At 44.0% G+C, this 25,611-nt stretch overlaps 1 protein-coding gene across 1 annotated transcript; it reads right to left on the minus strand.

Annotated features, from left to right (window-relative positions):
• iqsec3b (IQ motif and Sec7 domain ArfGEF 3b) lies at positions 1-24,603 on the minus strand (the record flags this gene model as incomplete). Its single annotated transcript, XM_079162710.1, has 15 exons — positions 1-420; positions 1,510-1,556; positions 2,310-2,402; positions 2,498-2,656; positions 3,651-3,750; positions 3,865-3,996; positions 4,159-4,298; positions 5,764-5,930; positions 10,186-10,308; positions 12,093-12,254; positions 12,955-13,673; positions 14,270-14,665; positions 15,717-15,834; positions 19,606-19,680; positions 24,089-24,603. 15 exons carry the CDS (start codon positions 24,601-24,603, stop codon positions 1-3), a joined length of 3,366 nt encoding a protein of 1,121 aa, XP_079018836.1.
• Between the last annotated feature and the right edge of the window lie 1,008 nt (positions 24,604-25,611).

The following is a 25,611-nucleotide window of genomic DNA, read 5'->3' on the forward strand; positions in this document are numbered from 1 at the left end:
TCAGACGATGCTGCGGGAACCGCTGGAGTTGCGCCTACGGATAAGAGGCAGGGTGTGGTGGAAGGGCATGGGTGAGTCGGGGGGACAGAACTGGTGGGGGTGGTTGTAAGGTGGCGGTGGAGGCGGCAGAGGAGGCTGAGGGCCATCCCCCTCTCTGACGCGCACAGGTGTGGACATGGCCGACTGGATGAGCTGATGGGCAGCCGGGCCTTGGCTGAGGAAGGCCTCCATCCGCCCTCGCCCACTCTGGTCCACCACAATCACCTTGACGATCTGCTGGCACTGGATGAGTGTTTCTGGGCGAAGCTCTCCAGGCTGGATGGAGCTGAGCAGGGCGGGTGGCGCAGCCAGGGCCAGAGGCGTCGACTCAATGCTGGGCTGGCTCAGTTGATAGGTCTGCAGCCTGTTGTGAATTGACACCTAGTTTAGGAACAGTCAGAGAACGCATGAGGAGTTACCAGCCTGAACGCAGCCTCTACGCAGCCCTCTGGTGTGTTACGCACATGGGCATGCAGGCATGCAGGTAGGTAGTGGTGCAGAGCGAGCACATGCAAAATACACACACACACACACTGCAACTCTTTTTCTCTCAATCATGTTTTTACATGATTTACCCTTTCTGTCAATCATGTTTTACACACACTAGCCCAGAAAGAGGAAAGGGTAGCAGGGTAAGGAGAGATTTTGGTCAAAGATTGTGGCAGGAAAGTTTTGCATATTGTGTGTGTGTGTGTGTGTGTGTGTGTGTGTGTGTGTGTGTGTGTGTGTGTGTGTGTGTGTGTGTGTGTGTGTGTGTGAGAGAGAGAACATGGTCAATGAGTGGCAGAATGAGAAGCTTGAAGTCAAAGGGAGTGTCAGGAGAGGAGAGAGGTGACACCGAGGGCGGGGTGTCTCCCTAACACACTTATTTACAACTCTAAAGGACTGACTGAGAGGCAGGAGAGAGAGGAAAGAATGGGCAAAGGAATCAAACAAAGAAGAGAATGCAAAGAGAGGAAAACAGCCTCTATCACTACGCTTAATTAAAGGAAGGGCTGGTTTTACAGACAGACACCCACCCACACACACTCCACAGACTGATAACAGTATCAAGTTTATCTGGCTTTGTAGATGGTATTCTAGGAGCCAACCAGGCTTATGGTGGCTCGCAAAGGCTTATACAGTAAGGCTGGCAAGCAGCAGCTGATGAAAGATGGGATGCTGTATAGCAAGCGGAGTGGCTGCTGATCCACTCATGAGGCACAGAAAGAGAGTGTTTGTAGCGCCACTACAGCAGACTCTCAGCGGCCTTTGTATCCTTGGCTGCATAGTGGGGATGTGCCTCAGGCGGAGCTCTTTTAAAAGCGAAGCATAAAGCAAACTTTCTTTTCTGGGTGAGGCGAAGTCCCTATCTAACCGCTCATACACACACACACACACACACACACTCACTCAAACACAAAACCACACCCACAGAGCAGGGGAAGCAGGCACTTACCTGAGGGAGGCAGGAATGGCTTTTGCACTTACCTCTACTGTGTTGTTGTTGCCGGTTTTATCGTACACATCCTGTTGGCCTGTGGGAGTAACAGGTCTATTTGTAAGTCAACAGGCAGATTAAAGCTTCATATTCAGAATGTTATAAACAGAGAAATAGTTCTTCACGCAGGGGACTCATTTGTTTAGTGGAACGGTTCAGCATTTTGGGAATACGCTTATTTGGTTTACTTCTGAGAGTGAGATGATAAGATTGACACCGCTCTCATGGAGCTAGCGCCTGGTTCTGTCCAAAGTGGAGGAAACATCTCTAAAGCTAAAGGTTTGTTTCAAGGCAGAGTTTGGGAAATACAGTTATTTGCTTTCTTGGGGAGAGTGAAACGAGAACATCAATACCTCTCTAATGTTTGTCTGGTAAATATAGAGCTGGAGCCAGCATCTTAGCATAAATAAACAGCTGGCCTGGCTCTGTCCAGAGGCTGCAAAATCCACCTACAAGCACCGCTGAAGCGCACTAATTAACATGTAGCTTGTCAATTGAATCCATACGAAAAAATTCTGTGCGCAAAGAGAAATGCAAAATCTACAATTCAAGGTTTTACTGGAACTAACTACCATTTAATTAATAAAAATGTGACAATTACATGAACTTTATGCCCTCTGATCATCATCCACTCCTTTTCTCAATTTCTTTTTCAACATGGTGGGCTTTTTCATGCAACCGTCTTCCATGAAGTTGTCCTATTTTCTACATTGCCTTGAGTAATGTATGCATTGTTATGAGTTATGTATGCAGTGTTGTGCATTTTATGCTGCACGAGCAAAACTAGCACCTGAGGGAGAGCCGTGTCCTGTGTGTGTGTCCACTTGCCCGCCATTGGTGTGTATGCTGTGTGGCTGGATGCCTTGTTGCCTCTCCAATTCCCCTATAACACAGGAAAAGAGATTGAAACCAGCCATATAAAGAAGTGTGTGTTTGTTTTAATTTGAATATGTTGAGGTGTGTGTGCGCTTCACTTACACTGGATGTGTATCTGCTCCATCTCGTTGACCTCTGTTATAGCCTCTCTGAGCTCCTCTGCAAACTTCCTGAGTTCTTCTCCACTCGGGGAGCAGAAACTCACCAGCTGCTTTTTCTCTGAGGTAAACGGGCTCAGCATCGTGATGCCATGGGCGTAGTCTGATGACAAAACCCATCAATGTGTCAAAGAGAAAAAGAAAAAGAAAAAAAAGGATGCAGGATTTTCAAAACACTTCAGTGTTGCAGTTTTTACTTCAGTTTCTATTTCACAAAATGAGGTCAATGACCAGATGTGTTTTTGTTGGCAGCGATGGCTTTTTGATCAACATGCTGTTCTATCATTGTCATTTTGCGCATGCTACTGTAATATGGTGATGTTAACATTTAGATTTAAAAAAGAAAAAAACACTGCCTGAATACAGTCTTACAGTGCCACCTCTATACAGTGACCTACATCATAAACCTGGACAGGGAAGTGAAAAAAACATACATTTTCCATGTAGCTTACAATCTACAAGGTTCCCCACATTTGTGGGGCCCATTACATTTTCAGTTCTTTAACCATAACCGCTGTCCCCCGGCATCGCAGCAGAAGCGTAGCTCCCACCCTCCGGCTCCTCCGCAGATTAACACAGTTAGCTCTGTAAGCACCGTTGCCGTTGTCTGCACTATTAGCACCATTAACTGCTAGCCACCGGTTCAGATGTCGCCATGTTGAGAGCTGTGTGGCGCAAATCCCTCACTTGTTATGTATAGTAAATATGTGCAAAGAATAATTTCATTCAACCTTTTCTACTGAACAGGCTCAGGTTTTAAAAAGTGCTGAGCTGTGATGGGAGAGATACATTTATGGTTATCGCTATGAACAGATTCTGCAATCACATGCAGATTTTTATTGGTTTAAAATGAGCTTTTAAATTGGCTACTTGTAAAACAATCTTGTTGCACACGTCGTGTCTCCGTTACTCCAACTCCAGTTTCGCATCTCAAGTTGCTAATCGCACTATAAACAATGAGCTGCGGACAGAAAAGGAAGTCTTGGCCCGGAGATCCGCTGGCTACACCTAAACCTGACAGTTAGCTCAGCATTTTTCCAGCACTAGGGTGGAACTGTACTGGGAACAAACTGCATCAGAGTAAAATAGTATCTCACATTCATTGCTGAAGAGGTGAAACTGCATTCCCAGAAGACCCATAGCTTTACAGAAGGTGTAGGAGGCCGAGCTTTTCTTCTTGGGACACAGCTTCAGGATCTACAGTCGGGACACGTGACACACAACATTATGTCTGATTATGTATGAAATAGCAAGAAATGTGGTTTCAGTTGCATACAGTATGTAGCGAGTCACTAAATAGAGGTTCCTCACCAGCAGCAGGTCATTGAAGAGGAAGACTTCTCTCTGGAGCTGTGACAGTTTCTGTTTATGAGGCTTGTTGGCGTCGGGTACCTCAAACAGACGACAGCAGCACACCAGACGTCTGTGGGGCACAGCGAGGATCTACAGAGGCCAAATTAAAGAGATGGAAATGACAGATAGTACAAAGGACGGACTGCTGTGAAATAATACATGACACCAGAGAAAAGGCGGCAGTACAAACAGCTCACTGAAATGAGAAATACTAAAAGGAAAGACTTGCACACAAAGACAAATATTACTCACAGTTTTGAGGCCCAGGATGGACTGCTCCACACGGCTCACATAGGAGACGTGGTCTTCGTTGGAGCGGAGCTCTCTTTGTTGGATCCTCTCATAAATGCCTGCCACCATCTCTCTGGGGATGTCAGCTCCATCATCCACACCTGAGGGAGCAATCGTCCAGAAAAAGTAGCAGTGGCCGTATCAAAGTTAGAAGTACTCTGTAAGCCTCCCTTCGTTACTGTTGCTATTTCTGTCAAGCCTCACATTTTACAGTGATAACGGTAACGGATTTAGAAAAACAACGGCTCCCTGACCTCAGACAGCCATGTTGATTTTAGAAGCTGTTTTAAATCACCTGCCCACCCTTTGGCGTTAAAAGCTGGGGGTTGATTTATGGACCATCAATAAATTACTGTTTTCATGCTGACTTGCCTTCATGTTCTTTTGTCCATATTAGTGAAAATTATGATTTAAAATATGTTGGTTTTGGTCTCATATAGTATACTTATTTGTTATTAATTTATTTTGCACAAATATTTTAATTTAACACAATATCACTTTTTATCAATAGCGCCCATTTATACTACGACCGAAAACTATTAAAATAAACATTCAATTAACATTTATCTTATGAATGTTTTTATTATTCACAGAGTTCACTGTGCGGATGCGGAGATTAGTAGCAGCCACAGTCGAAGTTGATAGGGAGGAAACTGACTGTGGGCTCAAATCATTTTTTAAAAAGATGTAATTAGTTGTTTTTCATTGAGGGTTTTGCGGCTGAGAAAATGTGCTTTTATCCCAGTATGTGTGCAGTCATTGCGTCCTGGTAGTTAATATAATATCGCTGTGGAGTAGCACACAGACATCCTCACTACATTTTGTCACTGAAGGAGAAACCTTTTCAGCTCACAAATTAAAACTGAGTTGTACGATATCATATGAAAAAAGACATTTCAATTTATTTTATGTTTTTTTTTCCATTAACTGAAGGTACAAATAAAAGCTTCTCTTCTTTAAGTTCTGGTTGACGTAAATGTATGTATCTATTCAGCTACTGGACGGAGACCTTGTTTAGAGCCTCAGGTGATGAGATGCCTCTAGAAACCCGAGCTCATATCGTGAAAATCTAATGCTAAGTGAGCCTCAATTAAATGGGTCAATGCCACGGTCTCTGGAGCAGAGCTCTGAGTTAAGGATATCAGGAATCTCCTCCTGCACAGCTGATGGTTTTCTTGATGGTAGCTAGCGGAGGCAAGCACCCGCCGCCTCTTTGAGTAATTTACTTCACTTCAAGAGGCTGTCACTCAAACGACTGATGGTAAGGTTGATAAGAGAGTGCTTGTTGTAAAACGTTGACTTCCCCTGCCCTCTGCTCTCTTTTTTGTCCTCCTTTTCATTCTGGCATATTTCTCGGATGGATCGCCACATGATTTGCAGTAAAAGGTTTGAAATGTGCATGTGTGTATACATGTGGTTACTATAACCCATGTTAAACTCTCTGCTTATAAACTTGCCATAAATGTTGAAACATGTCTGCCAGTCATTTGATCACTTCTGTCCACAGGTTCAGTTCACACTCCCTGAGATGATTTGTTTCTCTGTCAAGTATTTGGACACACTAACCTCTTAGGTTGCGTATGAAGTCATCAAGGCCCATTTTGCGCTGGGGTTTGATGTTCGGTGAGTACATGTCAGTGTTGAGGAGGACCACAGCAAAGGCCAGGATGAAGATGGTGTCTGGGTTGTGAAACTGCTGCACCACATCAGGATTACACATACAGTACCTCTGGCTGCGGAGGGGAAATAGGACATCAAAGTTACATATCTTTAGTGGGACACTTCTCTATCACGTCTTGGTTTGGCTTGGTCTGCCATTATACCACTGTTATAGACCCCAAAAAAAGAGATTTTGTAGGTGAGACACAGCAAGTACCACTCCCAGTTATTCAAATATCATTCATATCCTGAGACGTTTATTGCTTTTACATGAATAACAGCATGTACTAGCTGAAACGTTTTCTCGGGTGCAAAACAAAGAAATGTGATATGGCACAAACTAAATAAGATTACAAAGCATTCGCCAGCTTACCACAAGTTTGGTGTGTAATTCAAAAAAATTGCACAACTAATACTAGTGCTAATGCTAAGCTCATTTTGAATGGGACATTCGGTAGATTTAATGTACTGTCACCAAATAATCACAACAACCAATCCAGCCAGATTCTGTTATTAATAAGAACCCTATTCAATACATACAGACACGCATGGGCCAACTTTCCATCAACGAAAAACATATAAACAACAATCAGCTGAGTGAATATGTTAATACACTGAGGATCATGTTTTAGGAAAGTGCAGGATTTTACTGCTGGGCTGAAGTGAAATCACACACTCAATTTGCACTTTATCAAGTGCATCTTGCTAAAACTAATGCAATTGAATACAGTCCTACAATAAATTACACTTTCGTGAAGCTTTTAATATTTATATGATCTAATATGCTATTAAATTGTATTGCTTAATACTAAGAGGTGTTTCTAATATTTTGTCACGCCCATTTATAATCAATGAGGGCATACTGAATATTAGCATCATGTCCTAACATCCCTGTATCTTCAGGCTCACAGAGCCAATGTTTCAAAACTCAATGACGCTCTCCTTGACTTTGTTATTGTGCCCAACTGCAGCCCCAAATCCCAAAATGTCCCCTCAGCCCGAGCTAACAAAATCAAGGAGTGCATCGTTAAGAGAGATCAGTGCAAATTGATAGGATTATAAAAAGCAGTGGCTATGAAACGTTGCTTATTCCTGCTGTGAGATGGACGTATTCAGACTGATTTTAAGGCCCATATCTCAACATGCAAGCTGCAGCATTTTTTTAATCTGACTGACTCAATGACAGACTGAGGATCACTCTACCATGAGACCATGAGACGGACAGGAGACAGGAGTCATTTGACAAAATGGCACTGCCCTAGGTAAGGTAACACTGCTCAGTCTGCATTGGAGCCAGAGATGCCATATTTGGACTTCCTTTGCTCCATCTCTGCCCACAAGCTTCACAAACTCTCACTTGCAAGCCCTTCTCCCCCCACAGCTCCCTCCCTATCTTTCTTACTGTCACTTACACTTACACAGTGGGCCATTTCAGTGGTGGGAGGCTTTTATCTCTGCAGCCAGGCAGGATACAGACATGGAGAGGGCTGCTCTGTTCCAGAGAACTATGTACTTGTCAGAGCATATGCAAGCGAGAGGCCACTTCTGAGACCTGCAACCAGAAAGCCTTTTCCCCGACCCGAAACAAGATCTAAGACCAGAGTACTCATAGGGTATCAATTGACTGCAGCCCAGTTCAGTGGGTGTTCGAGGGAGAATAGATCTAGCTTGGCACAAACACTGCTACATATGCACACACAGAGACACACAGAGGCATAAACGAGCGTCCTGATTTGCCATCTTGATGTAATTCTGCAGCAAATTCACCAAAGACTGAAAGCAAAGCAAGATCTACTGTGTGAGTGTATGTGATAATGGACATGTGTATGGATGTGTAGTGCATAAGGGAGCAAACAGTTCGAGTGAATAAATAAAGCTGTGGTTAGGCCTATGCGTGTGAGTTTGTTTGTGCTTCATTCACACATTTTCAAGCACGGATCTCCGTCTTATGTAACCAGTTTATTCAAACACTAGCTCCCGATCTCTTATCTTTATATCTGCACATGAATGTTGCATGCCAGCTGGCACAAATACCGCTTCGTATAAAAGAACTACTCACGACAAGAGTACAACACGCTTCAAACAGATGACATAATAACTGTTGCGTAACAGACATGGCATCGGATGTCTGGCTGTCTTGATAAAAGCCCGCTCTTTTCTGACCTATACTCACAGCTCCCTGCTACAGAGTGTGGTCTCAGATTGCTGATGAATTTGTAATCTGCACCCAGGGGCTTGGCACATATGATTGAGTGAGTTGTGATTAACTGATGACCTCGGTGGGTGTTCTGATTGGTCCTCAAATTTAGAAGCAGAGAGGAGATGTGTCATGACTGCTCCTTTTCCTCTCTCCACTCATCACTTTGTGCCTGTAGTAAGAACCCATTTTCCTTAATAGATAGGGCTGATGATCTATGTTTTACCGTAGACCAAAACCAACAAATCCTTCTAACAAATATTGCTTATAATCTACAGCCTGCTATACCTAAAACGCATTAATTAGCCACACATTTGCACTGACTGCTTCTTATTTTGAGTCAATCCTACATAATCCGTCTTGCTGCTATAAATACTCACTAGAGCACAAAATGAGTGTTAATCCATGGCTGAAAATACTCCTAAACATACTGTATATGCTATTTACTATTAAAAAAAAATATGAAACTATGAATTTTTTTCTTGCAATGGCAATGTTGATCTGAGGGCCAGTCCCCCATTTTGTCCAGGTTGAAATGTCTTTACTACTGAATTGTTCAGACATTCATGTCCCCCTCAAGATGAGTTAATAACTTTGGTGATCCTTTGATTTTTCATATACCATAATCAGAAATTTCAAATTCAAATTGGTTAAAAAACTGTCTGTAGACTCTTAATCTTGAAGGTTTAAGTATTCAGTAGGAACCAATGGCCTTGGGGCCAAGTGCCACTGATAGGGAAAGCCAGTTGGGAAGTACTGAGAAAAGGGATAATAAATGGTTGGCTTTGCTTTTTTTCATGGGATTTGTTCATCAAAATGATAATAACAATAATAATGAAATAATGGAAACATAAAAGTTATCAGAACACAAAAATACAAACTCAAAGTCAGCAGCTCAGACAAAGTCCACACATCGTGGATGCAGAAATGTGTTGAAAGACAATTAACATGCAGTCATTTTCTATGGTAACTTTGAATTATACAAGCAACTAAGTGCAATTCAGAAGGACATCTTGGTTGGTGAGTTTAAAGGGGCAGTGGCTCAACTCATGGTGGTGACATTGTTGATAATCCTCAGGCAAAGAGCAGCACATCAGCAAAGGGAGATTAAATGTATACAACATTGCAACCAATTACTCTGAAACAGAAAACAATGATGGCCATTTTTATTGCATTTTTAGTCCTGGGAGCAATCTTTGGATATGACCAGGACATTTCAAGGGCAGTGTCAGCCAGAGGATACGAAGACAATTGCAGCTCCTATTTGTCTGGTCACTTCTGTCTGTTTTTGCCTCAAAGACCTTTCAGTCAGAAGGTAAAATTGCATCATAAAAACCTCTTTCTGTCCAGGAGTTTGTTATAGGTAAAGCTGGACAGTCCACTAAAAGGTACAGAGGGAGTGTGCAAACTACAGTAGGACTTTCAAGGTCCTCTTGGTATTAAAATAAGTCTTTGTCAGATGGCTCATACATTTTAGTGACTGTAGGGCAAGACACAATAAGCAGTAAACCAGCTTAGGCTAAAACCCCATGAGTACCAAACGTGCACTTTTACATATTCATGTTTGATTTTGGATTAAAATGGGCACACAACTGTCATGCAGCCTATAGAGAACCTGAAGATGTGGCTAGAAAGTGCCATCCAGGGTAGAAAGTTGTGAAATAGATCATGTATTTTTGTTTCACTGATTGCCTGCACCTCAGATCACAACTGTGATTGGCTGACTATCAAACACTGGTGAGTTGAGTCAAAGGTTACAGGCAATCAGTGTCATGTTTTAATGATACACGGCTTTGGTTTCATCAGAGCCTGCGACAGTGAGCTGGCAGAACTAGTTAAACACTACACAGTCGCCCTATTAGTATGCCATTCTGGATACGTGTGTTAGCCCAAGGCTGCAAGATGAGATCAGAAAGTACTTTTCTATTTTATTGCAAAATATGTGAGCTTGGTTACATTAGTTGCATAAGTGGCCAAAGGCAAACGTTCTATTCATTTCAAAAGATTCAGAGTGCCCTTACCATCCCCGCTAAGTCATGTGATGGACTGTTGTTGTGTTGAATTGTGTTAAAAAACGAAGCCAGAGCCCGTTAGTCAGCGAGGCCTGGTTGTAAGCGAGTTGACAGTCTCACCTAAAGGCTTCGATGAGTCTCTCCACTTTCTGTGCTTCTCCCTGAACACGAACGTGAGCCTGGAACTTTCTGAGGGCTTCGTCGAGCTCCATGCCCGAGAAATCCATCTCATCCACAACACAGCTATTAGGGACAGACAGAGAGAAAAGAGAGAGAGAGATTTAGTTTAGTTGCAGTGTGTCACTGTGATGAGAAGGTGAGGGAGCGTGTGTATGCAAGTGTGTGCGTGTGCATCAAACTATGGGTAACTAAGTGCTGATGGCAAATCTTCCTCTTACAGTCATACCTCCATTACAGAACCACTGACCTGGAAGACGCACATAGAGACAACATGTTTGCACATGCACACACTTTGTGCAAACATCAATAGGGAAGACTGGGTCTGATGACAGTGGGAGATAAGAGGGAAGGAAAGAAAGAGATGAGAGGGCGAAATAATGAAATGCAAAGAGCAAGGGGGCAAGAGAGAGGTACATGAAAGGCTGAGGGCTGGCTGAAGCAATGGAAGAAGTGCGTGTGCATTTATGTGTACGTGCGTGTTTGTGTCCTTGTATGTGTGTCTATGTGTCTGAGAGAAAGAAAGCGAGGGTGTGCGCTTGTGTGTGAGTGCGTTCAGTGCAGTGACCTATTTCTACAGTCTCTGCAACAACCTCAGCAAAAAGCCTCTCTATCGTGGATCTCTGTCTACACTGGTTGGATTCAAAAAGGGTGAGTGTGAAGGCATTAAGTAAAAGCGTGTTTTCATGGATGTGTTGCATTTATGCATGCAAGTGCTGCATGACAAGTGAGTGCGTGTGTGTGTGTGTGTGTTTGTTATCATGTGTTTATATCTGGTTAGGTTCCAACAGCTAGTTCTATTTTAGATATTTTAAAATACCTGAATCCATTAAAGTCAGAGTCAAAGTCTCATATTTAATCTTTTATGTGGTAAAGAGCAACATACAAAACATCCATTCAAGTTAATTTATGACCCTGGTACAGACTTAGATCCAGTTGAAAGCTCCATAACTGCTATCAAATGGACCTTGGGGTGGGATTTTTATCTGAACTGCTGTTTTCAATGTCCGGAAGGAAATTTGATCATTAACTTTAAAGTCATGGATGAGAAGTCCTAGAGGTGCTCAGAATAATTTAAAGTTTGAACATCTCTAAAATGATGGCAATGAAGCAAAGTCAACTTGCTAATGAGGACCAGGTCATGCGGTGGAAACCTCTAGAACAGCTATAAATGGACCTTGAGTTGAGATTGTTATGTAAAGTACGGGGCGTCATTTAGCTAAGAAGCATATTAAGTTTCCCACTTTGAAAAAAAGTAATTAATTATACAAGTACTATACATGTTAATACATAATAGATAAAGGTACAAAAATCAATCAAATCTGTAAAATAAATTGATTTTGGTCCAGATGCTCAGCAGCTCTTTTTCATACTGTAAGGTAAGTGGTCAAATAGAGAATAACAGAGGGGTCTTCATGATAAACTACAGGGTGTCACAACCTGACAACTCAAAATTGGTTTTTATTAAAGCGGCACTCAACCAATTTTACACATTAAGATCAGTTTAATTGTAATGAGGACTACCACTGCCTTGTATAATGACTTCTGTGGCTCTGGAGGAGCTTTCTAAAGTCTGAGAAAATGACCCTGAAGACGTCATCAGGGTCATCTCGGCATGGGCTTGGAAAATATGAAATCATAATAGAAAGCCTGCGTTTCAAACTATAGGTGTGGAGTTTGAAAGAAGTGGGCGTGTGAAGTTGAAAGAGTTACGATTATTTTATAAAACCTGAATAGATGCAATAGGGAGTTCAAAGGGATTTGAATTTGATGACAGGAGTCATTACATAAAACCCCATCACGTATGTGTCTGTGTGTGATGTGTACGTGTATAAATAATCAGGACTCACTCAAGGACATCTCTGTTGAATTGCAGTTTGCTGTTCCCCAAGAACTCTCCAATCATCTGTCTGCTCAGGCCCTTCCTCTGCAGCAGGAAGTGAGCCACTCCAATGGCTGTGTCCGGGACGAAACCACGCGTGATCAGGAAGTGGATGCCTCTCTCTGGGTTCCTAACCGCAGATAGCCAGCAGCAAAGAAGCAGATAGTATAAAGAGTTAAACAGCGTGTGTGCAATGTATTTGTGCGTTCAAGCAGATAGGTGTGTGGGCCTGAGTGATAAAGAAAATGTGTAACACAGCATATAAGTGTGTGTTAGTGTGTGTGTGTGTATGTGTGTGTGTGTGTGTGTGTGTGTGTGTGTGTGTGTAAGAGGAAACAGAAAGAGAAAGAGGGAAAAGAAGAGTGCATTCAAGCGCAAAAGCTGTTAGCTCTGGACTTCTGGATCAGACCCACTGTCACTGATGCATATGAGTTAATTTACTTTAATTTGTATTAACTAATAATAAGTGCAGGCCAACCGTGGGCTCTATTTTTAGAAACTGAGAGGCTCTCACATTGTCCATGACCTCCTTGACTGCTTCTCCTCTTCAACCACATTTGCCCTATCTCTCTCTTTCTCTCTTCGTCCCTCGCCCTCATCTCTAACTCTTTTTTTTCGTTGACGTCACAAGATGGCACTGAACACGCAGCTCCTCCCAACAATCACAAACACTAATGAGCAGCTGCTTAGAGCAGTTTTGCAGGGCTGTTGGAGATTTGTTAGACACAAACAGTAATAAGTGTACTTTGAACCCTGAGCCGGAGGGTGCAGAAATATTTCGCTGTTTGTGTCGGTGTGTGTGTGTGTGTGTGTGTTGTCGGCCTACTCACACATTGAAGAGGTTGAGTCCTATACGGTAGAGGCGTTTGCGGTGTGTGTCTGTGGATAGAGTTGGCGAGCGGCAGGAAGCTGGATCCTGGCAGCGGTCCCTGGGCAGAGAGACGACCAGGGCCTGTAGGGCCTCTGGGCTCGGCCCCCCAGGGATCTGCTGAGGATGAGTGTAGTGGTACTGCTGGTACTGGGTGTAAATCTGAGCAGGTTGCTGGTTAGACTGGGCTGAGGTGGAGATAGAGGTGGAGGTAGAAGTGGATGTGGACCCCAGTCTGTCTGAGCCGCACTCCCCCCCCATTCCTCCTCCTCCTAGAGCTGGCACTGCTGAGCCCCTCCTGGATCCCGGATCAGCCATTTCCAGCTCCTCACTGGGTGGAGGTGCAGGAAACTCTAGCTCCTCTGCTAACTGGCCAACTCCGCCTCCAGCCATTCCGCTCACAGAAGTCTTCATGCTGCCCAACTCTCCCCCGCCCGCATTGCCCAAGGAGGTGGTGGTTGTGGTGGTGGCGGTGGAGATGGTGTAGGAGCTATTGCTGTCGATATGAACAGTGACATCCCTGAAGGCCATGAGCAGCGAGCTGGCACTACGGGGCAGACAAGCACTCTCAGCAGCTGCACGAAGGGCACCGGGGTCCATCAGTAGCCCCTTCCCGTCTCCACCTTCCGACAAGCTCCAACCATGAAGGGCGTCATCAATTGATTGGGCCAAGGAATGAAGCTGCAAATACGATCATAGAAAAAATTCATAATTTGTGACTATTTGTAAGACGAGTGAAAGTAGATAAACGGTGATCGTTGGCTACCAAGAAGACCATTTATAGACAGATTTAGATGAAACTCCCTATCAAGCCATTGGGTCCAGTGAATGTAGTGCAGTCTAAGCACATACATGCAGATATATGGCCGGGTCAAACTGTTGAGTCTTGGGGCGGTAGGATTGGATAAATTGAAATTATGACCTGACATTGGCCTTTAATAAAACGTCAAGGGACCACCAAAGATCAACCCTCTGGGCAATATGAATGTCTCAACACAATTTCATGGCAGTCCATCAAATAGTTGAAGTGTTCTCTGTTGATCTCCTCGTGGTATGTAGTAAGGATAGCAAACTTTTTTTGTTGAGATAGTTCAGCCTGGACCACAATCGTGGGCCAAATGACTGCCATTGACATTCCTAATGCGATCATGTTAGCCTGCTTGGCTGACAAACTATAATAAAACCGTATTTATTGATTTATTTTCTTCGGATCATTCTGCATCCCTACATAATTCCACTGTTGGAAGCTGTGTCATGAACAAAAAAAAAACACCAACCTGTTCAGAGAAGCAGTCTTCCAGCTGTGTCAGTGTTTGTCCAGGGGGTTGAGGTGGGGCTTGGGCAGGAGGGGCGCCAGCAGCTGGAGCAGACGCAGGAGAAGGGGGCAGGGAGGTCGAGCGACACGGGGGAGGAGGAGGAGTTTTGGAGCGTAAGGGAATCTGTCCTCCTCCAGGATGCAGACTGTAACTGTGTCTCTGGGCTGCGTTTCTGTTTCGGCCTGAAGGGCTCGGATGGCGCAAGGAGATCCGGCGGGGCAACTTGCTCTCCGACAGAGAGTTACGGATCTTCTGGAAGTTTTTGCTGAGCTGGTACTGACGGAAGGCCGTCTGGATACGACGGGCTGCCCGCCTCGCTATGAGATGGCCTCCATATTTCTGCTCCAACTCATCTATCTGGGGATAGGAGGAGAGAGTTTAAATATCAAACATGTTTACAAGATTCTGAAACTCACTGAAGACACTGCAGGACTCATTGCAAAGCACACAGCAGCCACTGAAACATATTTATTCATCCACCAGCAGGCAAATATCATGATGACATTTTGTGCCCATGTCCACAAAAGATCAAACGAATTTAAGCATTGCCTGAGTCATGAGTCAGCACACTCACACCTCTCTTCTGAGAAGTATCCTTCTTACTTATCTGTCCACTCTTTTAAAGCCTCTGACGGTTTATGGCCTTAGAGCCAAAGTAAACATCATCTATCATCATTCAACTGCTAATAATGGCTGAAGGGCCATGGGAAGGAGGATGGATGGGCTGTGACAAAGGTGATTTTGAGAAAATGAATAGAAAAGTAAACACCCGCACAAGCCTATTTCTGTTCCGTTTGTTGGCAGAGCAGCTCAGCCCAAAATCTCAGCTTCTTCCAGAATTTTTTTTCCTATGTTTCCAGCAAAAGTGAGACGAAGGAGGGGGAGTCGGAGGCGAGGGAAGAAGAGACAGAGAGGGAGAAAAAGGAGGACAGCCACACATGTGCCAGTGTCTGTGTGTGTGTGTGTGTGTGTGTGTGTGTGTCTGCCCACACAAGCATGTCCACAAAATGTGCATGTGCACCCATGCACATACACACACACACACACACACACACACTCACACAGCAGCAGCAGTAGCAGTAGCAACAGCAGATCCTTCAGCAATTTGGTACAAGAAATAAAGACATCTCCAGCCGCCAGAAGCAGTTATTAGCTGTTACCATGACAACCTAGCATATTTCGCGTCGCTGTCGCTGTGACAGCGGAATTGCTGGTGTTGTTTTTTTTTTTCATGTCACACACACAACACAACAGCCAGAAATAGATCTGAATGGTAATCTTTTTTGTCTCGCAAAGACAAATGATCACCCTTCACACACATGTTAAAGCAGGTACTAGGAGCAGTAGGAGTCAGGATTCCCTTGTGCTTACGGGTCAGATACGCACACACTTGAAGAAAAGAAAATACCTGTTTGTTCTTATTCTCAAGGCTGATCTCGTACTCGCTCGGCCCCTCTCTTTTGGTCCCCTCCACTTCCTGTCCACCACCAGAGGATGTTCCATCCTCCAGGCTCAGCATCTGTCCACTGCCACGGAAATAAGAACAGAAAGCTATTAGTCCTCCCTACTGACCTTCAAATCTCTGCCGTCATTGCAGCGGCAGGTCATCAGCTAAGCAGTGTTTGAGGAGCTTCACGGGGGGAAGCAGCAGGCGCAGAGGGATGTGTGGCTGAGGTGGCTCGGGGCGAAGGTGAGGTTTATGGGTCAAGTGTTGTTTGGTCAGATTTGTGGCTCCAATGCAGGTTGTAGGAGTGAAATTATCGATATAAGACCAGGAATAAAATATCTTTATTATGAGTTCTGTGATCAAAATCATCACCTCCTTCACCATTTTACTATTTCCTATATACTGAAACTTACTAGTTTAGTGTATACTGCCTATACATTGCCAATTACTCAAATATGTTGATCACAATTTCTCAGAGCCCACGTTGACATGGTCAAACAACTGATTTTGGCCAACCAACAGCCCAAATTTTGAGAAGCAAAAAAGAGTGAATATTTTGCATTTTTCCATTAGTAAATTACCTGAACGATTAATCAATCATCAAAAAATGTTGGTGATTAATTTTCTATCAATTAACTGATCCAACGGTTCCAACCTTTTTCTGCCTGTGACTCCTCGTCACAGGTTGCTTGTCTATAAATGATGAGCAGTTCAGGCAAAGAGTGATTTTTTTCTTCTCAGATTATTTCACTTAAATAATAAATCAATTCATTTTTTGAGGATTGTCTGAGGAGGTGAAACTGTGTAGTATTTCACAAAGAAACTAACACACTTTTTTGTTTTGGAGTAAAAATAAACATTGTTATGTGTGGCAGAATTTTGTTTTCTACTTGTGTGATCTTCTTGGTTGAAGATATAGGTCCATGTTGAGACTGAACCACTTGAGGGAGATAATTTTTAAGGGCACTTTATAATGCATCACACTCTCCCAACAAGCTTCATTTATAGAGCAATGCTCTGATGTCACAGAGATCTTTGTTAGACATTGTCGGCTTCACAACGCCAAAATGGTGCGCTGCACTCTTGGCAGATGCAAATGTAATCAGCGCACTAACAACGTTTTTCACGGAAATCAGAACGGATTTTGTGTACGAGACTCCAGAAGCGGATGTGTTTCCATGGCAATGACATACTTTGGATGAAAATGTCAGTGGAAGTTGTGATGAAAAGTATAACTTTCTGAGTCTCCTACATTGAAACAAGATTACTATTTTTCATTTATATAACAGTTTTCTATGTTCTGCTGAAAGGGTTACAGCAGCATAATCAAGTCAAGTGACAGCAATAGAAGAGATAAAAAACACTGGAAGAAATGCAAGACAATCACATCCTCAAAGTCAAACATGACTGGCAGAAAGAATAGGAGAATAAATCAAACAGATTTAACTCATAAACAATCATTTATATAATATAGCAGCAGCTGGAAGCGAAAGCAAAACAAAGATACATTTGAATTCGGCCTGAATCTGACTCAGAACTCAACAGAGTCGACATAGAGGCTGCTGTTTCTCAGTGCGTCGGCTGCGTCCCACCCTCTTCTTAATCCCAAGTCCTGTCCACAGATGCAGACATTTTCTTTTTCATGACAGCATTATCAAAATTCTGTGAAAGCATGTAAGGCTTATACCTAAGCAAATTACTGCCATGACAAAGCAGAAAATGTCCCTTTTACCCGAGGTCTGTTGAGGACAACTTAAGCTCCGTTCATTTTCTTAAAACTTGAAGAGAATAAGGTGTCTTGTGGCCAACATCGCTGGCATCAAACCACCTCTAAAAGATACAAAACACTGCCATTCAGCACCTTTTATACAGCCAAACTGGCCTGATGCAAGCATAGAGTATGATCACACCCTAAGAGGTTTTATAACGGTGTGCAATTATGAGTGTGCAGGATGTTGTGTGCTTGTGCAATCTTTCTTCCACCCAGATAATGCTTACCGTTATAATTTTTACACGAAAGGGACTAGTGCTAGACACGACTGGGGAGACTAAAAAGCCTGCTCATGGTTAAATAATGAGCTCATCACTAAAGCTCTTCTTTGTTTTCTTTGATTGCTGTTAAAGCAAATATTCTGCATTCCCTTGCCAAAAGTCAGAGATGGGGCCAGAGAAGCTTGGTCATATCTTTAAATGAGATAAAGTTAGAGAGAAAAAAGAGAGAGGAAAAAAGGGGAAGAGAGTGGAACCGGTGGCTGAGATAGAAACAGAAAGATATAGACAGAGAGACTGTGTTGGTGTGTGCATGCTGGAGGCTGTCTCTATCAAAAACTCTATTAAAACGCTGCCATGCCCCTGCGCAGCATCAGAATACATTAGAGTACATTAGAATACATTAGAGGATTTTAAAGCAAGAGTTGAGCTATTAATGCATCTGGACAGCAAAAGCCTCCATAATGATATGGCAGCTATACTCTCTCTCTCTCTCTCGCTCTCACACACACACACATGCTCACATACATAGCAGCAACAAACAAACCAAGCACACACTCCCGCTCTGACTGCATGTGTGACGTCATGATGGAAGAGAAATGAACATCTGTCAAATCGCATCTCTCAAGGTCCTTCAGAGATTTATAGTCCTGTACAGCCAGGCAAGAAACACACACACAGGAGAGAAAAGGCACGGCAGGTTAGACTAGAGGCGGATCTCGTGACATCTCTTGGGAGGTTTGCGTGCTCTGATGGATTCAGTGGATGACAGTTAGGGTGTAGAGGTGGTGCGAGTTTGCAGCCACCAGGCACACACAACTTCATGTGATGATAATAATGAGCTACGGTGTTGCACGGCTCGTCTACATCTCATCATCTCAGGTGGGTGTCCACTGCTGCTGTGCCATTAGCTCATCCAATCAGGAGTATGTGGGTGTAGAGGATGATAGTTAAGTCATCAAATCAGAGAAAAGAGAGGGATTCCAGACAGACAGATGGTGATATTAATAAAAACAGAATGAGAGAGAGAGACTCGATAAGGAGGGATGAGACCGAAATAAACAGACAGATAAATAACGAGTAGTGATGCATACAGAAACAAACAACACAAGGTGGAAGATATAACAGCAGATGAAGAGACAGAATACATAGACATTACTGGGAAAAACTGGATTTAGAAGTACACATGATTTAACGATGGGAGAAATTCCAGAGGAGGGAGGGCAAAACATTCAATTCAGTCAATCATTGAGAAACACGACAAAATCAGCTTTTGAGCATTTTACAGCTGAGCTCTGCTCATCCAACCATCACCAAGTGAAACGGCATGCCTTCACACACACACCACGCACACAAAAAAACATGAACATACTCATACAACAAACAGGCAAGCTGCCCACACAGCAACAGACGGCAAAAGTGTCTACAGTAGATCCTCAAAGTTATATTCTCCAGTTACTATGGTAGTGGTAACCATTGCGTCATTACTGGGTTGCCATGGGCACTTTTGTACTGCCAATATCAGTTCACCCCCCCTCTCTCTCTCTTTCTTTCCCTATATGAATCACCCTTTAGGCTGTAAGATCTATAGGTTTGTTACGGAGCATTTAACTCTCTCAGTGTAACTCCAGGCGTCACACGTCCATAAATACCCCAATTCACACTTGCATTTCTGTGCACGTACTAACGAGCATGATTAAAAGCCAGGGTGTGGACATGACACACATGTACATGCAGTGTGTATGTATACAGAGACAGGACATTTTCAATGGTTGAACGAGCATACTGTTTGAAGCAAAAACTGTAGAGACAAATAGTGGCCTAAAAGTGTCTGTGTGACTGGTGTGTGACTCGGTCTTACCTGGATGAGCCAGTGGTGGCAGCCTCTGGATGTTCAGGGGCGGGGCAACAAAACTGATGCAGCACGTTCTCGCTCCTGAAGGGCAGACGAGAGAGGAGGATAGGTAAGCAAAGGGGGGAGGAAAGAGGAAAAGCAGACAGAATTGGAAGGACAGCATGTCATTCGGTTATTATTGGCTGTCGCTGGATGTTTGCCTTGTTTCCATATTCCTCCTTATGTTCATTCTTTGTCCAACATCCCAAAAGACACTGAAAAAGCTCCCATTATACTCTTCTGGATTATTTCCATGGGTTCTGTTTACACTTTGGCACTGATCCTGTGGTAAATACCCTATGTAGGTCAATTCAAGGCTGAGGACGCTTGAGATTGAGTGTGAGTATATGTTTGTGTATCCGGATGTGCTTGTCTATGCCTCCTCCCATCCAATTAATAAGATCTGTAGTGATTTAGCAGAATTCCCAATCTGGACAGATGGTTACTCCAGCTCTGTTTCCTGCACTGTCTCTTCTTAAGTTCCCCTCTCTCATTTCCCCCTCATACATTTTGCATTTACATTCATATTTTAAGCATCTTGCTGGTTCTTTTATCTGGAGCAATTTAGAGTGAAAAAAGAAAGAAAGAAAGAAAACAACACACACACACCGTCCACCACCAGGGAAATGAAAATAAGAATAATCCTGAATTTTTAAAAAAGCAAAGCATTTAGCATATCTTTTGTATAGTTGGTGTGGGTGTGCGTGTGGGTCACATTGGGTCAGTTCACAATGAGCTGAAAGCATTCAGTTGTCTTCTGTCTTCTGACCTGAGCTCAGCTCAGCATATTGCTCGTGACACAGACCCACAGTGACAGGCAGTCAGAGTCTGTGCGAGGCTCGGGGTGACAGTCCAAGCTATAAAAAGCTACTTTTTCACGGCAACTTCCACAGACTTAAAGGGACGCTGATGTTTTTTAAAACATATACCTCTGATCAACACTCCTCACAGTTGGTTTTCTATGAATAATACTGTTCCATCTGTGCAACGGCTCTCACGCCTCGCATACAGACACACATAAAACCATACTGTACATCCTTGAATCATTTGTTCTCCTTTTAGCAGCACTGCTGCTGTGGCTCTTGATCCTGGTCTTAGAACTTTGAGGGCCTCCTTTTTCCCAAGTGAGGTCTTGAGTGCAGTACCTGCCTTTTTGGACTTAATTTATGATTATATATCGATTCATTATTCTTGCGAAATTTACAGCACTTCTCTCAAGCTTTTGCCTTCTTTTACTAGCTCACAGGGGTTTCAGAAATCTCTAAAAAACACATTTTATTACTTAATTACTTTTTCAATTCTACTTTTTAGTCTTTTGATCCACATATAGATTTTTCTTGTATGAGATTAATTTGTAATTGTAGTTTGTCGAGTTAATGCATCTCTTTAATAATATCTTCTTTATAATATAGGTAAAAACTAATTTAACCTATAAATCTATACAGTATAAATGTGCAGGAGTTCACCTCCTCTGCGTTGTAGGTTTTGGGGATCAACCGGGGGTCAAAGTGTTATCTGATACGCACCTGGTTAACAGAGAAGGGAGATCAAACAATAAACATTTTTATCAAAATGTAAAAGCAATGAACTTGCAGAGTCAATTCTTGTTCACTGTCAGTATAACAGCTGAATTATTTTGCCAGCCTGATATGAAACAGTTCAGCCCTGAGGAAGAGGCCAGGCTGCTTGTGTCCCTGAGCGCGCGCACACACTCACACACGCGTCCACACAAACACACACACTCAACGGGTCCGTCCATCTGTCTGAACGAGACACACACATAACGGCCGTACGCCTCCAACAACGCTTACAAAGAGAACAGGTGAATATTTCAACAGTACATGCCTCCTGCTGTCAGACCATGTTCTCTCTCTCTCTCTCTCTCTCTCTCTCTCTCTCTCTCTCTCTCTCTGTGCCCCATCCTCTCTCACACCATCCCTCTCCTCTGTCCTGCTTTGTAAGAGTACTTTAAACGCAATGCTTTTTCATCAGCCAGTATCCAGAAGAGAGTGTAAGGAAGAGGAGGGTTGACATGAAACAAGATCAGCTAAAACGTTGCCAGCTAAAACGTTGCCAGTACATTGTATGCACCTTCCACTGTGCCACAGGACGGATGCCCCAGCGTGCCCTTCTGTTGTCCAACCTATCTATTTGTCCGCCAGCAAGATAGATAAACTGAGGAGACAGCTACCCCAAATGCACCCTTTATATCATCTCTGGTTTGGTCTCTTCTTGTACCTGTCTCGCTCTCTGTGTACTGAAACCCCTCCCTGTCCTATTCTCTCATCACCACTTTCTCTGACCCCCCCCCCCCCCCCCCCCCCCCCCTCCTTCTACCTCCTTCCCTTTCACTGGTCTACTCCAATGTCAGCCTCAAGCTCCTTCCTCTAGACACCTCAAGGGCTCCATCAAAGACAACGACTGAACATGCATCCCTCTCTCTTTCTAGCTCTCTGCTGCCTTTCTCTCTCCTGAGAATGGCTGATTACCGTTCGCTCCATGGGCTAAGTGGGGCAGATAGGAAGCTCAGCTCAGCTGGAGAGAGACAGAGAATGAGTGGAGGAGAGGATCCTGTCTCTCGACCCATAGGACTCAAACACGTGCACTGACAAAGATGACAATAATGCAATGCACACAAACACACTCACAGCCAACCATACGCAGCCCACAAGTGATGTATCTGCAGGTCAAAGAAAACTAGTCTCTCCATAGAGTTGAACAACAATTCAGATAAATATATCCAGTTAAATGTACGATGTGTAAAATAAATCAAGTGTGCACCCACACATGCATCTACACAGACATACCAACCCCCCCCCCCCCCCCCCCCCCCCTACACAAACACAAGGTTTGTAACATATAAACATGCTGACACACATAAGTCAATGGCAACAGGAAAAGAAGAGGACAGATCTGATCTCCAGTCAGCTGCAGAGAGGATGCAGCAGGCAGCGACAGGAAGGTGAATCCTCTAAATGCAAGTGAAAGCCTGAGCTCCCCCTCACTTGCAAGCAAAACTACAAATTAGGTGTTAAGCTACTGGTCTTAAAATCAATGGGCAGGTGAAGATGCAAGGTTGCATTCAAGGACACACAATCAGCAACTGCAGGAAAAAGAAGGCTATTTTATAAACCACTCTGCCACTCTGCTGCCTGATCAACTGGTAGATGGCTGTGCTGTGTTCTCCCTCCAGCTTTTATAATAACAATTAATTTCCTCCCCATGAACTAATTTAAATTAAGAACCAGTGGTGTTACACTGATTCCTGTCAAATAATAACACATTTGCCGCAGGGTAAGCTCTCTAGAGAGTACAACTCAGGTTCCAGGCAAAGAGAGAGCAACAGGCACACGCAAACACACACCTCAAGAGCATGGAAATGTAATGTGTGGCAGGTGAATCATTCACTATAGGATCAATATCAACAACTGGGGTTTTTTTCATCTGCATGTATCGCCTTCTGCACTCTTCTTCTCCTCTCAACTCCTCCTCTGTTCTGAGTTGCTCCCATCAGTGGGGGTGGAGTCCCAGAGAGACCAATCAGGACTCCTGCTGGGAAACAACTTATGAACTGAACATACACGTGCACACACAGATCGAGAAAAAGAGAGAAAGATGGATTTTCTCTCATTAGGTGATGTGCTGATGTACTATGAGGCTCTGGTGCCAAGCAGGGGGTGCTGGTATGTGTGTGTGTGTGTGTGTGTGTGTGTGTGTGTGTGTGTGTGTGTGTGTGTGTGTGTGTGTGTGTGTGTGTGTGTGTGTGTGTGTGCGCGCGTGTGCCTCATCTAACACAGCAACATCAGAGACCCAGAGGTCCCGTGAGAGTTCACAGATCCCGTGCAGTAATTAATAGAAAAACCAGCAGCACCGTGGACAGCGACTTGCGGTGTCTCATCATCGCAAGTGAGACTGCTCCTGTGTCAAGCTGACAGTGACCATTGTGCAGAGCCGATGTTTCCAGCACACACACACACACACGCGCGCACACACACGCACACATGCATAGGCCTACTACAGCTGTTTGTTACGTAATGATTCAGTATTCGTGATCCAGCTTCTCATTTAAATAATCCAGCTCTTCCTCTTCTGGCAGAGTCCGTGTAGCCTACGTGTCCTCCTTCACATACAACTGAAATTTGAAAATGTGCAAGCTCCTTCTTCATTAGCCTAATTAAACGCCTCTCAATCTGCAGTACACGCAAATACGCGCATGCACGCTCGAAATTATACAGTTTTAGAAGGATGCTACTCAAAAACTATGAGGGATACAAGACAGGCTAAGGAAATTGATTTATGCTATAGGTCGAAACTGTAGGAGATGCAGGAGGTTTTTAATTATATATAAATACCATAACATTCTGAATAGCCTGCCATAGCCTATAATCTCAATTGGACTATTTTAGGACTGACACACACACAAATGCAAACAGCAACATTCTCTACTCACTCTGATGGCCTTGACAGGGCCAGGGATCGACAAAGGGTTGTGGGGGTCATCGGAACCAAAGAGCGGCAGCTTTGGAAACTTCCGCCGTTTTCTGGGTCACTGTCAACCGGGGAAACCGTGGACAGGTCAGCCGGGACCAGCTGCATGTCCCCCGGGTCCAAAGGTTGGGGAGGCGACGGCTGGACCTCCGGAGTACCCTCGGCTTGTGCTGGATCCGCTGGCAGAGACTCCGCACTGGTAATTAGCTGAGGGTCCTGAGGGTGGTGGTGTTGATGAAAGCAGCTGGGGTCGGGGTGGTGGTGATAGTGGTGATGGTAAGGATGCTGCTGTTGTACCCTGACGTCCCGCAGGTGCCTGTTCTCGCCGATGAGCTCGTCCACCCGCCGGTCCAGCTCCTCTATCCGGGAACGCTGGGTCTGGATAAGACTCTGCTGGTTCTGGACGATGGTGGTGAGCTCCCGCAGGTACAGAATCGCCTGCACCGGATTTTCCAGCAGGTTGGAGCTCATCATCATACCCAAGACAGGAGGAGGGAAGAGAAGCAGAAGAAAACAGAAGCTGGACTGACGGATGGAGGACAGAGGAGATGTAAAATATCCGTGAGTGCGGGTGAGAAGGTGAGATGTCCTTCCGCTCTCCTCTCCTTGATTCTGCTCGGCTGTGGATGAAGCTGCACCGACCGAGCTAGCCTCCGCTTCTCCGGTCGTTTCCCTCCCTCCCTCGATCTCTCTCTCTTTCTCTCTCCCACTGCACTGAGTGGTGCTGATGAGAGGAGCCAGATCCAGATGTGACAGGAGGAAGGAGGGGAGAAGAGGCGCTGGCAAACGGATGCGTCATTACGCACATGCACGAGAACGCTACAGAGCAAGCACGCACCCTACAGGCTGGTCAAGGAGGCTCAACATCTGAGCCGCTCTCCTGTTCCTGGTGAAGGCTATACTGCACATCAAATCGGAAGGTGCATTTTTTTGTGACCAACTTTTTCAATTAATTTTCCACGCCATCCTCACAATAAGGTAAAACATGCACAAATTACAGCCTGCATGTAAGAGAGAGAGAGAGAGCGATAGAGAGGGGGGAGAAAGGAGCCAAGGCATATCATAATGTTGCACATAGATACCAAATTGTACTTGCCCATCCACATATCACTATATCGGCTACAGTAGCCTACATATACCTACAATTATATTTTACACAATATCACCAGATCAGCAGCTGTTTTGATGGCATTTAATGTTTCTCTTTTATCTTTGTTTACAGATGCAATTGACAGTACTAAGACTAATACATTACGGAAGAAAGACATGCATTGATTAATAAATAACAGTAGGCCTATGTAGGGGTATCCATCTTGTGGTAAGGATTTTGTTTTGGATGCAGTTAAGCAACAAAAAATAAACTGATGATTTAATAAATTAAGTGAAGAATCATCGTCCAGCAAAAGCCTACCATGTTTGGGAGGCACGGTATCTGAAACCCAATTATATCGGGTACCTTGGCAATAACTTGGCTCCTGTTTAACA

The sequence above is a fragment of the Pholis gunnellus genome, assembly GCF_910591455.1.
Source record: "Pholis gunnellus genome assembly, chromosome: 7".
Taxonomy (NCBI): Eukaryota; Metazoa; Chordata; class Actinopteri; order Perciformes; family Pholidae; genus Pholis; species Pholis gunnellus.